This window comes from Diabrotica undecimpunctata, chromosome 6 (assembly GCF_040954645.1).
Source record: "Diabrotica undecimpunctata isolate CICGRU chromosome 6, icDiaUnde3, whole genome shotgun sequence".
Lineage (NCBI taxonomy): Eukaryota > Metazoa > Arthropoda > Insecta > Coleoptera > Chrysomelidae > Diabrotica > Diabrotica undecimpunctata.
Window position 1 is genome coordinate 3241492 of NC_092808.1, and position 14050 is coordinate 3255541.

Below are 14050 nucleotides of genomic sequence, written 5' to 3' on the forward strand. Positions count from 1 at the left end.
AAAGAGAGATGAGATGCATTAGAAACTTTGCCCTTCCAATACGTTCTTCGCCAATGCAAAAATCTCAATGGCATCAATAGAAATGTCACCATGGATAATTAGTTTTCGTTCTCAGATCCTGCAGAAAAGCTTTTACAAAAAAAGTTGACAATGGTTGGACTCTTAAGAAAAAACAAGTCTGACATTCCACCAGAATTTCTTAAAAGGAAAAAAATTGTTCCAAGTTCTGACTTTGCCTTTGACGAGAATAAGACGTTACTATCATTGTCTCCAAAACCAAAAAAAATTGTTCTGTTGCTGTCAACATTCCATATTTATGGTGCAATTGATGAAGACACTAGCAAGCCCGAGATTGTTTTATTTTATAACTCTAAAAATGAGGAGTAGACACTTATGATCAGTTGTGTCATACGAAGACCGTGGCTAGAAAAACTCGTCGGTAGCCTCTTAGAGTTTTTTATGGCATGCTTGATGGTGCAGGTATTAATGATTATGTTATTTATAGCGCAAATAGAACAAAATCAGATCCAAATTAAAAAAATTACTCCCAGGAAAGATTTTCTTAGGCATTTAGCACTACAATTGGTGACTCTGCAACTAAAAAAGATATTAGACATACCAACTTTGTCCAGATTTTTGCGCTCCATGATTGCGAAGTTGTATTTGGCGGAAAGAAGTAGAGTTCATCGTTGGGCAATGTAGGTGGACTGTTGTGGACAGTGCAATTGTTTAAAAATAGTAAAATTTTCCGCTTTTGCCGTTTCTTGTCCCCATTAATTGTTAAAAGCCAATTGTTAAAAAGTTCTGTCATCATTCAAGTTTTTTGTTAGCAAGATATTCCGTAGGAAACGATTTCACACCTTTGAAACATCGCGGTTTCATTGCCTTTCCTATCACTAAGGGTTTAAGTTTTTCCGATCCGTCCATATTTACTGCAAGTAAAACTGTCAACCTCTCTTTTCTATGTTTTCCCCCATGACATTTTTCATCTTTAAAAGTAAGCGTCTTGTCCGATAAATATTTGAAAAATAGGCTAGTTTCATCAGTATTAAAAATGTCTCGGGCATCATAGTTTTCAATCAAGGTCTTCAATTTACCGTGCCAATCTAAGCAAACTGCATCATCAACACTTCCACTTTCCCCACAGACTTTTTTAAACACAACTCCATTTCTCTTTTTGAAATTTGTAACTCTTTTGCTTTTTCCTTCAACAAGTTTCCGCTAATAGACACTTTTTGACCTCTACACTGTCTTAGCCAAATGACCAGACTTTCTTCCAGACGAGGAAGTTCACCTTTAGTAGTTGTTTTGCGTACACCAGCAGTTTAGGCAGCATTAATTTTCTCCTTGTGATTTATTATGGTTGAGAGGGTACTCAGAGGAATCTTAAATTCTTTTCCAACATCACTTTGCTTCTCACCTTTCTCTACGTTTTGGATTATCTTCTATTTTTCAGCAATCGTCAAACATTTATACTTTCTAGGGCTCATGACTAACAAAATTTTAATCTATATATTAAAGAAAGAGTAACAGTAACTAATAGCTAAACAACCAAAGGCGCGTTGATACGAGTTTGAACGATACTTATTACAATCTTTCCGCCTTTTTCCCTTTACAACTTTGAATTGTCGAGTGTTGGACGCCGATGAGTTCGAATTAACGCGTCGTTTTGTTATATAGCAATGATTTTTTTCGTTCGAATTAACAAGTACATAAAAATGTATTGATTTATTTCGAAATATAAAGAGATTTTGTAGGGAACTCATGATAACTTGATGAATTATAAGGGAAGTTCGAATTATCGCAGGTTTGAATTAACGCGAGTCGACTGTAATATTTTTTTAGACAACATACACAAATACATAAATATTCAAAAAAAAATTAATAAGAGAATATTTTATTTGGAAAATGTGATGTGCTATATGAAAATGTACTAATGGGAATATTTGTTTCACAATTTTATAACTTCATAAATTATATAAAATAGTTTTTTTATCAAAATATGTTCATGTACATTTTCGAATTACCAAGTCGTTTTTTGCCTAGACCAACATCGCTCATAAACAAATAAAGCTACAATTTTTGGACGTTCATCAAAATATTTAAATTGTATTGTTAAAGGAAAATAATTTCAGTGTATACTCATTTCTCCCTGGCATCAGGTTAATTAGTTTTGAGTTAATATAATGATATTAATAATTACAATACATTATGACAAGGGTGCAGGCCATTTGCATAGAGGGCCAGTAGATGATGGTATCTAAAATTAATCAAGAATCGACGACTTAATCTTCAAGGAGTTAGTTTAACGCATTTATGTACATCATATAGTTGAGGGATTGATATATTGATATGAATAAAGGCTCCCCCAAACCAACGCGGAAAATTCGCATTACCTGCGGAATTCCGTACCGCATACGATTCGCATTGAATTGTTTCCACTGTGGTAAGTATACAAGTTCAGACAAGTACGATTTTCGTCGTTCGGGCATGCGTTTTGTCTGCGTATTTATTCGTCCGGAATCTTAGTTCGCACTCGACAGCGTTTTTATCAGTTTCGCAGTGGTTTCGCATGTGAAAAAATTGAAAATGGAGAGAATTATTGAGTTGGTTCGAAAGTATCCTATTCTCTATGACCTTTCTCATGAAGATTATAAAAATGTAAGGAAAAAGGACAAGATTTGGACTAGAATAGGAGAAGAAATAGGCGAAAATGGTGAGTAGTTTTACGATTTGTATTGGTTTATTTTTCTACATCTAAGACTAAAGAAAAGCAGAGGCCTAAACAATACTATATTTACTGCAAGAAGAGTCCATTATTTTCATCGTGAACAATCTATTCATAGTCCTGAATTAAAATACGTGGCAAATTTTTCTCGAACAGAAAATGCCAGTCTTGCAGCTCTCCTTGGGTCATTGTCCAAATTTTGAAATGCTCCAAGTTCAGGCTCTGGTGGATCTAAAAGTTCTATGAATCTATCATCACATTTTTTTGTCCTTAGAAAATTATGCAAAATACATGCAGTTTTCACAATGAGAATACTAGTATCAATTTTTGTTTCCATTGGTCTGTAGAATATACGCCATTTTTGTGCCAATATTCCGAAAGCGTTTTCTACTACTCTTCTCGCTTTACAGAGCCTCACATTATAATTTTCCTTGAAAATATCTGTTCTGCTTTGACTGTATGGAAAGGGCCTCAACAAGTATGGTTTTAGTGCAAAGGCTTCGTCTCCAATTAAGACATGGGGGGAAAGTTCATTCTGGCCTGGGAGATTTTTCGGCTCAGGTACACCCATCTGATTTGTTTCAAATCTTCTTCCCATTTAGGAAGCTTCGAATATTCCACCGTCGCTGTTTTTACCAAAACCGCCAATATCAACTGAAATGAATCTATAATCTGGGCCAACAATAGCCATTAATACTGTAGAAAACTTATTCAAATAACACCAATAATTAGATCCTGTTTTGTCTGGACACTTGATAGTAACATGCTTGCCATCGATGCTACCAATACAATTTGGGAATCGCCAGGTATTTCTAAAACTTTCTTCAGATTTTTTCCATATTTCTGTAGTTGGTTCGGGCAAGTAAATATGTTGCAAATTTCTACATAAAGCTTCACAAACTTCTACAACTATGGCACTTACAGTCGAAAACCCGACTCTAAAACTATGGCCTATTGTATAAAATGTATCTCCGGTAGCCAGATACCTAAAAAAGAGTATTTTGTTTCAGGGGATGAGATTAAAAAAAATGGAGGAATCTGCGCGATACGTACGCTAAGTACATAAGAACTAATAAAACTAGAACTGGACAAGCGGCAAGCGATAAAAAAAAATGGATATGGGCAGATCATATGGAATCGTTCAAACCGTTCCTAAATTTTGCTAAGACTGCATCCAATGTCACATATGTTGATACACAAGAATCTGAAGCATTCCCAAATATAGAATCACCCGAAAATATATTAACGGATGAAAATTCCGCAGTACAGAAACCAACGTGTAGTAAAAATCTACTAACAACTCAGACAGATGATTCCCAGAATAAGATTCAACCCCCCTCATCGAAACCTACTCGAAATGAAGCTCCTAGGGTTACTCTTTCAAATGAAACTCCTTCTACAGGCAGAACAAACAGAAAACGCAATTCTGAGCCATCCACATCTGTGAAAGATATGATCAGTTATTTTGAGAGCAAAAAGAGAGTAGTGCATGATGCTACCGATCAACTGTTTTTGGCTCATGCTTCTACGGTAAAATCTTTCTCTCCTAGAAGGCAAATTGAAACAAAAATGAAGATTGCGCAAGTTATCATGGAGCAGGAGTTGCTTCAATGGAGGAAAGTTCTTTGAATAGCCATCAATCTAGAGCTGAAAGTACAGACACCACCTATCAAAACCCCTCTTCGTCGGAAGTATTTCGGTTGTATCCCTACCTTCACCAAATGACACTGCATTACCTAAACAATCGAATACTTCTGGGTTCTATGAAGTGAATTGTGAAAATAATTATGTTACACTACACAACTTGGCGCAGAGTTGCAACCAAGCAGCTTCTCATAATCCATCAGTTTCCAACTATGTCAGTTCCTTTGACCCTTACAATACATAAAGTATATTTTAGAGTTATTTTGATCCTTATTCTCTTTTACTGTAGTAATTAATGATATAAATAATGCCTGCAGTTTTTTTTCATTTTCTTACCTTAATGTTATGGCCAACCGTTCTTGCGGAGAAATAGCTTCTCGGTAATTCGTGTCTGATTTTCTAATATCATTTTCTACAAGGTGCAACAGTTCATCGAAACAATCTATTGTCATTCTAAAATAAATGTAGGCATCTTGTATCGTCTTTTCGTAATTGAGGCATCAGCGTGTGATATTCCCCACATTTCAGTCTTTCTAGATTGATATCATGAACCCATTTTCTTCTTTCCTAAGATTAAATTCATAATATAGTCCATATTGTTGTTTAGGATAACTATAGATAATAATTTTACCTTGAATTGTCGTCCTCCATTGCTAACATTAAAAGAGCTTCTTCTTCATCTGATGATGTATACATTTTTGTGAAGATTGAGATCACTGAGTAGTATTCTTTGTTTTTCGTTGTCACCAACTCTTCTCAATACTAGACACATACGAGTATGACGCGAATATATTCGCTTCAATATGAAGTTCTTTACGAATTCCGTCAGGAATTCGACTGCGAACTTTCCGTCACGAATCCGCTGCGAATAATTCGCGTTGGTTTGGGGGAGCCTTAAAGAACTAAGAAAATAAGAAAATCCTTCTACAAAGCCTTTAAAGCCGACTATTCTACTTGTGTTTAAATTACGAAATAGTCTCCGATGTCAATCCATATTAACTATATTTTTAATAATTTATTTTATAATTATTTTAACACAATTTATATCATAATATTCTGGACCATTGATACTAACCTCATGGTATATAGTGTTTGATTATTATTTTACACAATCTACATGTGTCTATCTATCAAATATATTCAATGGTTGAATTTCAGAGGTTTGTTCAGTCAATATTTGGCAAACGAAAGTTGTCAACTACTTTATTAATTTAATAGAATACGTTTCGCTTTTATTCTTATTTTAAAAGCATCATCAGTTCTCTACAAATAGAAATGATCTTAGAATATAAGTAAAAAACGAACAGGGTTCATACTTACAAAAACAATTTGTAGGTTTTTATGTTGTTATGAAAACTTTACCAATAACTTAACATTAAATCTAACTAAACGAGAAAAATAAACAAAAAACACAAGAAAACTGAATAAGAGCATTACGGTTTTTTTATTTTGACCAATGGCTTCATTTGAATGTTAGTTAAAGTTCTTTCAAGGGTCAAACCACACTAATATAATTTTCAGTTGTCTTCTATCCATTGTAGAATGTCATAATTTCAAATTATGACATTTAAAGTGGTAGAATTTTAACAAATGTATAGCAGAGCATAAAGCATGAGGGTTCAAATTAAGGGCCGCCTTAGATTTCTCACCCCTGTTACAGCTGAAATGTACCGCATTACTTTAGATCTAGAAACCGATCCGAATCTTGTGTGTGAATGCCATACTGTATCAAATTGACGAAAGTGCGGAAAAAGTTTTTCGAAAATTCGAAAAAATTTTTCCTGCTTCTGGTATAATAGTTTTGTACAACATTAGATCGCAGGTCATTATTTTTGTATTAATTACTTAAGTTATTAACTACTTAAGAAGACCAAACGAACTTGGAAGCCGCCGCATTACGCAAAATCATCATCCAGGGCTCAGAGCTCATACCAGAGATCACACTAAGCGAAATCCAAGAGCCAAGAAAGATGAAAAACAACAAATCACCAGGAGAAGATGGAGTCGTAATAGAAGCTATAAAGCCTTTTAACCTTTGTCTAACAGATTGTTGCATACCGGAAATATGGAACAATGCAGTAACAATTTTACTACACAAGAAAGGAGACAAGTAGCAACTAGAAAACTATAGACCAATCAGCTTATTGAACCACATCTATAAAATGTTTACCCGAATAATTACAAGAATAGAAACAAAGTTGGATTTCTACCAGCCCCGAGAACAGCTGGCTTTCGCTCAAAATTCAGAACAAACGATCACCTACAAACAGTAAAAACCTTAATAGAAAAAATCGATAGAATATAACAGATCGCTGGTACTTATCTTATCGTAGACTTTCACAAAGCCTTCGATACCGTGGAATTAGACAGCATTATAACTGCTCTGAACAATAGTAGACTAGACTACCGCTTACAAAGTTAGTACAAACATTGTACCGAACGCCACAATGCGTGTAAAACTACATGATACTACCAGACAAATTTATATGAAGCAAAGTGTGAGACATGGCGACACTCTCTCACCTAAATTATTTATACCGGTTCTCCAATACGCCTTTAAAATGCTAAACTGGGAAATAGAGGAATAAAAATAGACGGGGTAGTGCTCAATCATTTGCGTTTTGCCGACGATATAGTACTTATTGCCGAAGAACTACGTGAAGCACAACAAATGCTACAAGAATTAGAAAACGTATCTTCAACACTAGGTCTAAAAATGAACATCAGTAAGAGTAAATTTATGACAAATTTGGTTCGAACACCTAACCATCCAAAATCAAGTGGTAGAATCGACAGAAAAGTACATATATCTCGGTCATGAAATCAGAATAAGCAAGGATAATCAGACCTGTGAATTTCAACGACAAATAACACTTGTTTGGGCGACGTATGGTTCACTAAGAGACATCTTTAAGAGCAACATCCCGATAGCTATGAAACGGAAGGCATTTGACCAATGCGTTCTTCCTATTATGACATACGGAGCAGAAACTCTCACGCTCACAAAAACAACAGCACTAAAAATTCGAGTGGCACAAAGGCGCATGGAAAGATCTATTCTCGGCGTGACAAAAAAAGACAAAATAAGGAACCAAGACCTTAGGAAAAGAACAGGTATCACTGATGTCGTCGAACGTATAGCCAAGCTGAAATGGAATTGGGCAGGTCACATATCGAGACTAAAAGACTCAAGATGGACCAGAAAACTAAATGACTGGCGCCCAAGAGAAGATAAACGCAGCAGAGGACGACCACCAACACGCTGGACGGACGACATTAAACGAATATCCAAGAAATGACAATAAGACGCACAGAACCGTAAAGAGTGGCGAAAAATGGGAGAGACCTATGTCCAGCAGTGGACAGAAGTGGTTGCATGATAATGATGATGATGACTTAGGTTATAAATATGTTTGGCCAAAAAGTCCCCCACACCCTTGAGTGGTAAGTTTATCTTACCTGTGACTTACCTGCACCGATAATAATTGACGGATAGTTTTAAAAGTTGTTATTACATATTGTAGTATTGGTATAAATGTGATTCATGTCAAATGACCCATGGGCTTGTAGTCTAGTACTTAGATGGTAGATTGGCGATCCATTAGTCTTGACTTAAGTTTTATTAATCACAGTAGTTAGGATTTGTGGGCGAGACGTACTCGAAAGAGCTGAAATTAGCCATAAACTCTTATAACAAGCCATTATTATAACAAGGATTAATTACAAAATTGGAAAATATATCCCAAGAACATAGTCAGGCCTTATTTTCAAGCTTCTTCTTCAAATTTTGTAAACATTTTTCAAAGTTCTATTCTTGCACGTATCAGAAAAACCAAGTAATCTGCGAAAACTATGCATTGTTATTTTTTGTTAAGAATCGTGCCATTTGTCTGGATCTTGGCTCCTCTAATTTTTTTTTCGTACTAGGTTTAATAAGTATGTTGAAAGGGGATCTGAAGACTCTCATTTGAAAGAGTTACTTCTATCACGACTTTATTGACTGTATCAGTGCGATTTTAACTAATCGTATCAGTTTCACTGATATTCCTAGTCATCTCATTGGTTCGTATAGTTTGTTTTGTGATATGGAGTCGTAGGTCTGTTTAAAATCAATAAAGAGCATGTGCAAACCTAGGTTTTGTTCATAACTATTATAAAAACAAATTGTACGCAAAATATTGTATTTTTTAATAAAAAATATCCATTTATTATCGTTATAACTTTATTATAAATAATATTTTAAAGATAATTAAGGTTTATTTTTAATGCTGGTAGTTTTTCCGTTAATTTAAGCTATAGTAGAAACCCTCAATTTAGAAGAGTGATATCATAGTTTAAACGCCGAATATCCTCAAATTTAAATGTACACAGCGGCCCTCGAAAACTGCCTGTTTTCTCGATTGCAATTTGCGTTTCCTCATAAGAAATTACAGAATATATAAAGTAGTATATTTATTTGTGCTTCTCTATAGAAAAACTGGCCAGGAGTTGTCGTACAGTGTAGCCACTTCTTGTTCACAAGTAGTAATTATGGTCATACAAAACCTGTATTCTTCCACGCAGCGATTATTACCGTCATAAAAATACCAAAAAATATTATTTTTTTAATAGTAAAAATTAAGGTACAAAATTGTAATGAAATAAATTTTATTTATATGTTTCGTTTCGTTACATATTTAAAATTATAAAATAAACTTCGATATTTTAAAACAATATTTTTCAATTGTTTGGCAACTTTGGAATTAGCGACGGAATTCCGACCCGCAGAAATCCGTAAAACTAGTTTTTGTCGAGCAAGTGCCCAGCAACAATAGTTCATTTACATAGGCGTTTCTAAGGGTAGGGCATGTGTTGCATTTTGTGAATATATTTTATGCGATAAGTTTGTGTTATTGATAAAATGTGTTATTGATAATACGAGTGTTATAGTTTGTCGTTTTATAGTAAATTTTTAGTTATATTCTGTGATTATTTGGTTTGAGTTTTATTGGAGTTGGACGAAAAACCGAGTTGTTCCAAGAGAAGACAGCAAAATTCTGATGTTGATTCCAAAAATGAAAAGCCGCAAAAGAGACGAAAAATGTTAACGTCCGAAGAGAAGGTAATGATACGAAACGTTTATGAAGGAATTGTCGGCAGAAAAATGGCATTAAATGTTAGCTAAGCGGTCGACATTTGTAACAGTTTAACAAAAGTATCCGTTAGCTGTATTTATCGTGTACTTAAAAATACATCGGAAAATAAAAAGCAAGAAAAAGGTAAAACTAGAGGTAGGAAAAGCATTTTTTTCGATGCCGAGACAAGGAATATTATACGTCGAAAAATTCATTCATTTTATTTTCGGAGTGAAATTCCAACACTGAAAAAAAATTCTCAAGAGCTCAAAAAAGATGACTCTTTACCCAAGATATCTCATAGGGTCTTAATCAGAACCATGCGCGAAATGAACTTTCGATATGTAAAACGCAACAGAAAAAGTATGCTATTAGAAAAAAATTAAATTATTCTATGGAGAAGAAAATATTTAGAAGAAATACGAAAAATTCGCAGCACTGGATGCAAAATATATTATTTGGATGAAACCTGGATTAACGAAGGTCATACAGTTGGAAAAGTTTGGCAAGATTTAAATGTCAAAAGTAAACGCGAAGCATTTATAGAAGGCTGGTCTACAGGATTAAAAGCTCCATCAGGAAAGGGACGGCGTTAATTCATCACCCATATAGGAAGTGATACAGGGTTCTTTGATGATGGTTTGCTTCAATTTGAGTGGAAAAAAACAGGTGATTATCATAAAGAAATGACTTCCGAAGTATTTGAGCGCTGGTTTAAGAGAATCTTACCAAAATTGAAATCTGGGTCTGTGGTTGTTATGGACAATGCGCCATATTATAGCCGCAGACTAGAACAATTACCGATGACGGCATGGCGGAAAGCGAGAATTCAAGAATGGCTTACAGAAAAGGGGATTGCATACGAAGAATCAATGCTCAAAATTCAACTACTTGACATTGCACGGTTAAGGAAAAGTGAATATCTTAAATATGTTGTGGATGAAACTGCAAAAGATTATGGTGTCAAAGTTCTACGTCTACCACCTTATCATTGCGAACTTAATCCCGTTGAACTTATCTGGGCGCAAGTGAAAGGAAAAGTACCACGCAATAACAAAACGCTCAAATTAAACGAAGTTAAGGAACTTTTGATTCAAGCAATCCTCCATGTAACTCCAGAGAAATGGGCTAAATGTATAGGCCACATAATTAAAGAAGAATATCGTATGTGGGAACTTGACACTCATGTCAAAGTTTTACTAGAGCCAATTATAATTACACCAGGTAAAGATAATGACAGCGATAGCAGCACTGCATCTTCAGATTTAGACAGCGAATAATATTTTCTAATAGTCTAGTACGCATCAGCATAAAAAAACCAAAAACAAAAAAAACGAGAAAATTTGTGTTTAAATAGAATAGTACAATGTTTTGTTACATCCAAAATTATTTTTATTTTGTTTTTATAGAATTTTATTTTATTTTATAGGATTTTATTTTGTTTTGTTTTATACTGTTTAAGTGTTTTGTTTATTTTATTTAATGGGACAATATGGCTCTTGGCGAACACCCATTTAAAAAAAAGTGACGCGCCACAAGACATACCTCTCGGGTGGTGTGGAAACTGTCTTAAAATTTGTTTTAAAAAAATTTCATTGTGTAACTCTTTAAGGGCGGGTCACGTCAAAAGACGTTTAAGCGTAACTTCCGCGACAGCCTGGTGGCATCAGTAAGCTTTCTGCAAAATTACTTGTTTTTTATAGCTTTTTGTTTGTGGCATTCTGTATTTTTAGGAGACTGTATGGAATAAGCCACAAAATATTTATTTATAGGTTTAATTTACTGATTTTTCGATCTCTATATAAAGACATCGTTTTCAAATATACAAGTGATAGTAATATTTATTTTTCTATGACTTTTTGCTTGCCGTTCTGTATATTTAGAAATAATGTTGGGAATAAGTAACAATATGTTTAATTGAAATGTTTAATTTACTGACGTTTCGATCTCTATATAAAGAGATCGTTTTCAAATATACAAATGATAGCAATATTTATTTTTCTGTGAATTTTTGCTTGTGGCATTCCGTATTTTTAGGGAGAATGTTGGAAATAAGCCACAATACATCTATTTACATGTTTATTTTACTGACGTTTCGATCTCTAGTACAGAGACCGTTTTTAAAGTTAAGAAAAAAAAAGAAAATAATATAAGAATATATAAATATAAAATAATAAACAAATAAAATAAATATAACTATAATTTATATCTTTGAAAACGGTCTTTGGATATAGAGATGGAAACTTCAGTAAAAACCTGCAGATAAATATATTGTGGCCTATTTTGAACAATAATATGTAAACAATATAATATAATTAACGTTAAAATAAAAGTGAGTGTACGCCACTGGATTTTCATCCGACTTTCCCCACTTCTATGACTTCAAACGATGACTCACTCTCCCAAATAGTGAAATTAGAGTTTATTATAATGTTATTTTACTCAAAATGCATCCGAATTACAAGTGTAAAATCGCCTGTAATTTTGCAATGTTTTTTTGCAGTCATTTTGTAATATCTCCGGTTCTAATTATTGAATCAAGGTTTACCAAACATCACTTTGTAGGTTTTTTTTAAACAAATTACATTTGTATGTAAAAATATTTGTATTTGTTAGTTTACGAATTATAAAAAATTGAATTGTGTCTGTCTCTTCCGAGCACCTTTGAAATTCGAAATCAGCGGGTCAAAATAGAGTACATACGGATACACTCTGAAACTTCGTGGATTTTGATCGGCAACGAAACAGCCCTGGCGCCTGGACTATATACAAAAGAATATTAAAGACTGACTGGACGACTCACGTGACTAACAATGAAGTATTGAAAATACAATAATATTGTATATTGCTCGTCAACGTCGGATCAAGACTGATATCGCACATAAAGAAAAATATTTGAAAAAAAAAATATATCTATAGGATTTTAATAATAACATTCTATGATTTTTTTACTATCAAAACACATAGAACACTCACTTACCTTTGTATTAAAAGATAACGCGATAAAATTAATTCTAAGCGCTATGAGATGTTTGATTTTCTAATGAAATATTTACGCAACGTATGCGGTCATCGTCTTGTAATCCTCTTAGGAAAATACTGATTTTACCGATTCGATACAGCTCGATTGTGTTTCGTATGCACGCCTAAAACCAAATTTCAACATCAACAAACTATAATCAGCTGCATAGCTGGTTCTCTTCTCGTGAGGATGAATTGTGTACGCAAAGTATTAGTCAGATAAATCTATTCATTAGTTTATTTTGTGTTTTTTTACCTGTTGTTTAAGTCAATTAGAGTAAAAAGCACAAGTGCTAAAATAAATGTTTTGGTTTATTTTGTATTTATTCTCTTCTGTGTTGTGTTGTGCATCTTAAAATATGTGTTTTGGTCGTGAATATTTGCTATATCGTATGTTTGAAGTATCAAGTTTTTAATACTTAACAATAAAAACAGACTAAGTCTATTTTCTTTGTTGGTTTTTAAATCTATTGTAGTATTATCTATAATTACGAAAAAGAAGCTATGCTGAAAGAACATGAAATTTTAGATATCAAATATAGTAAAGGAACTGTAGGGGAATGGATGATAAGGTTGCCAAAAAGTCTCAAAATGATAATGCCCGACAATTTGAAGACAAATATTAGTACCAATAACAAGAAACTTTATTAAGATCAAATTCAAATGTCAGGTAAAGATTAACAGAAGTTGTGCAGAACTCTTAAAAACATTACCAACAATACCAACAAATATAAAAGCTGATTCTATGTGTTCAATTGATCATTCAATCTAAAAATTTTAGATATTATGATAAATATATAAAGCCTTTGATTATATTAGATTATGTGAGGTCATTAAGACCATGCTACCTATAGAGGTATTTTATGCATATCTTAATCTAGTTAAACTTTAGGATGCCAATACTTCTGATGAAGTTGATTAGCTTCCTAGGTGACTTGTTTCCCATGTCAGAGTGCGCTAGACTGACTTTTCCTAGGAATTTTAGTCGCTTACATAATACTGCTACGCAGTTGCATAGTATATGTTCTACCGTTTCTTTTTCGTTGTGACAGAAACGACAATCACTATGTGATTTGCCTATTTTGTTGAGATGATATCTCAGAGAGTAGTGATCAGTGAGAAGGTTTTTATATCTTTTTTACTTATTTCGAAAAGGCGGTTTGTTGGAGTAGGCAATACTTTTATGAGCCTTTTTGGTTGCCTTTATCCTGGTGGGTTTGTGGCTTTTGACCAATGTAATCTTAGTTGAAGCAAAATGAACTAAAAATTTTGAATAAGAAAATTAAAAAGGAAGTTAGAAAAGATCTGAGACGATACAATACGATGGAAATAACTAGAGTAATAGAAGAAAACAAAAGCTTGAAAGTACTCAGACAGAGCATGTCCATTGGAAGAAAAAACGTCCACAAATTAAGAAATGAACAGGGGCAAATCATTGAGGATAGAGTTCAAATTATGAACACGATAGAGAGTTTTTATAGACAACTATACAAAGCACAGCAATATAACCGGAGTGGATCATTACCAAAGATAATCAATCAGG

At 33.7% G+C, this 14050-nt stretch overlaps 2 protein-coding genes across 30 annotated transcripts in view; one reads left to right on the forward strand and one right to left on the reverse strand.

Moving 5' to 3' along the window:
- trol (terribly reduced optic lobes) overlaps window positions 1-14050 on the reverse strand; it is a 1082793-nt gene that overhangs the window by 247362 nt on the left and 821381 nt on the right. The window lies entirely within an intron of this gene.
- On the forward strand, window positions 2362-4357 carry LOC140442991 (uncharacterized). The gene is made up of 2 exons (XM_072533985.1): window positions 2362-2716; window positions 3930-4357. The coding sequence occupies exons 1-2, from the start codon at window positions 2590-2592 to the stop codon at window positions 4355-4357; spliced, it is 555 nt and encodes a 184-aa protein (XP_072390086.1). The 5' UTR covers window positions 2362-2589.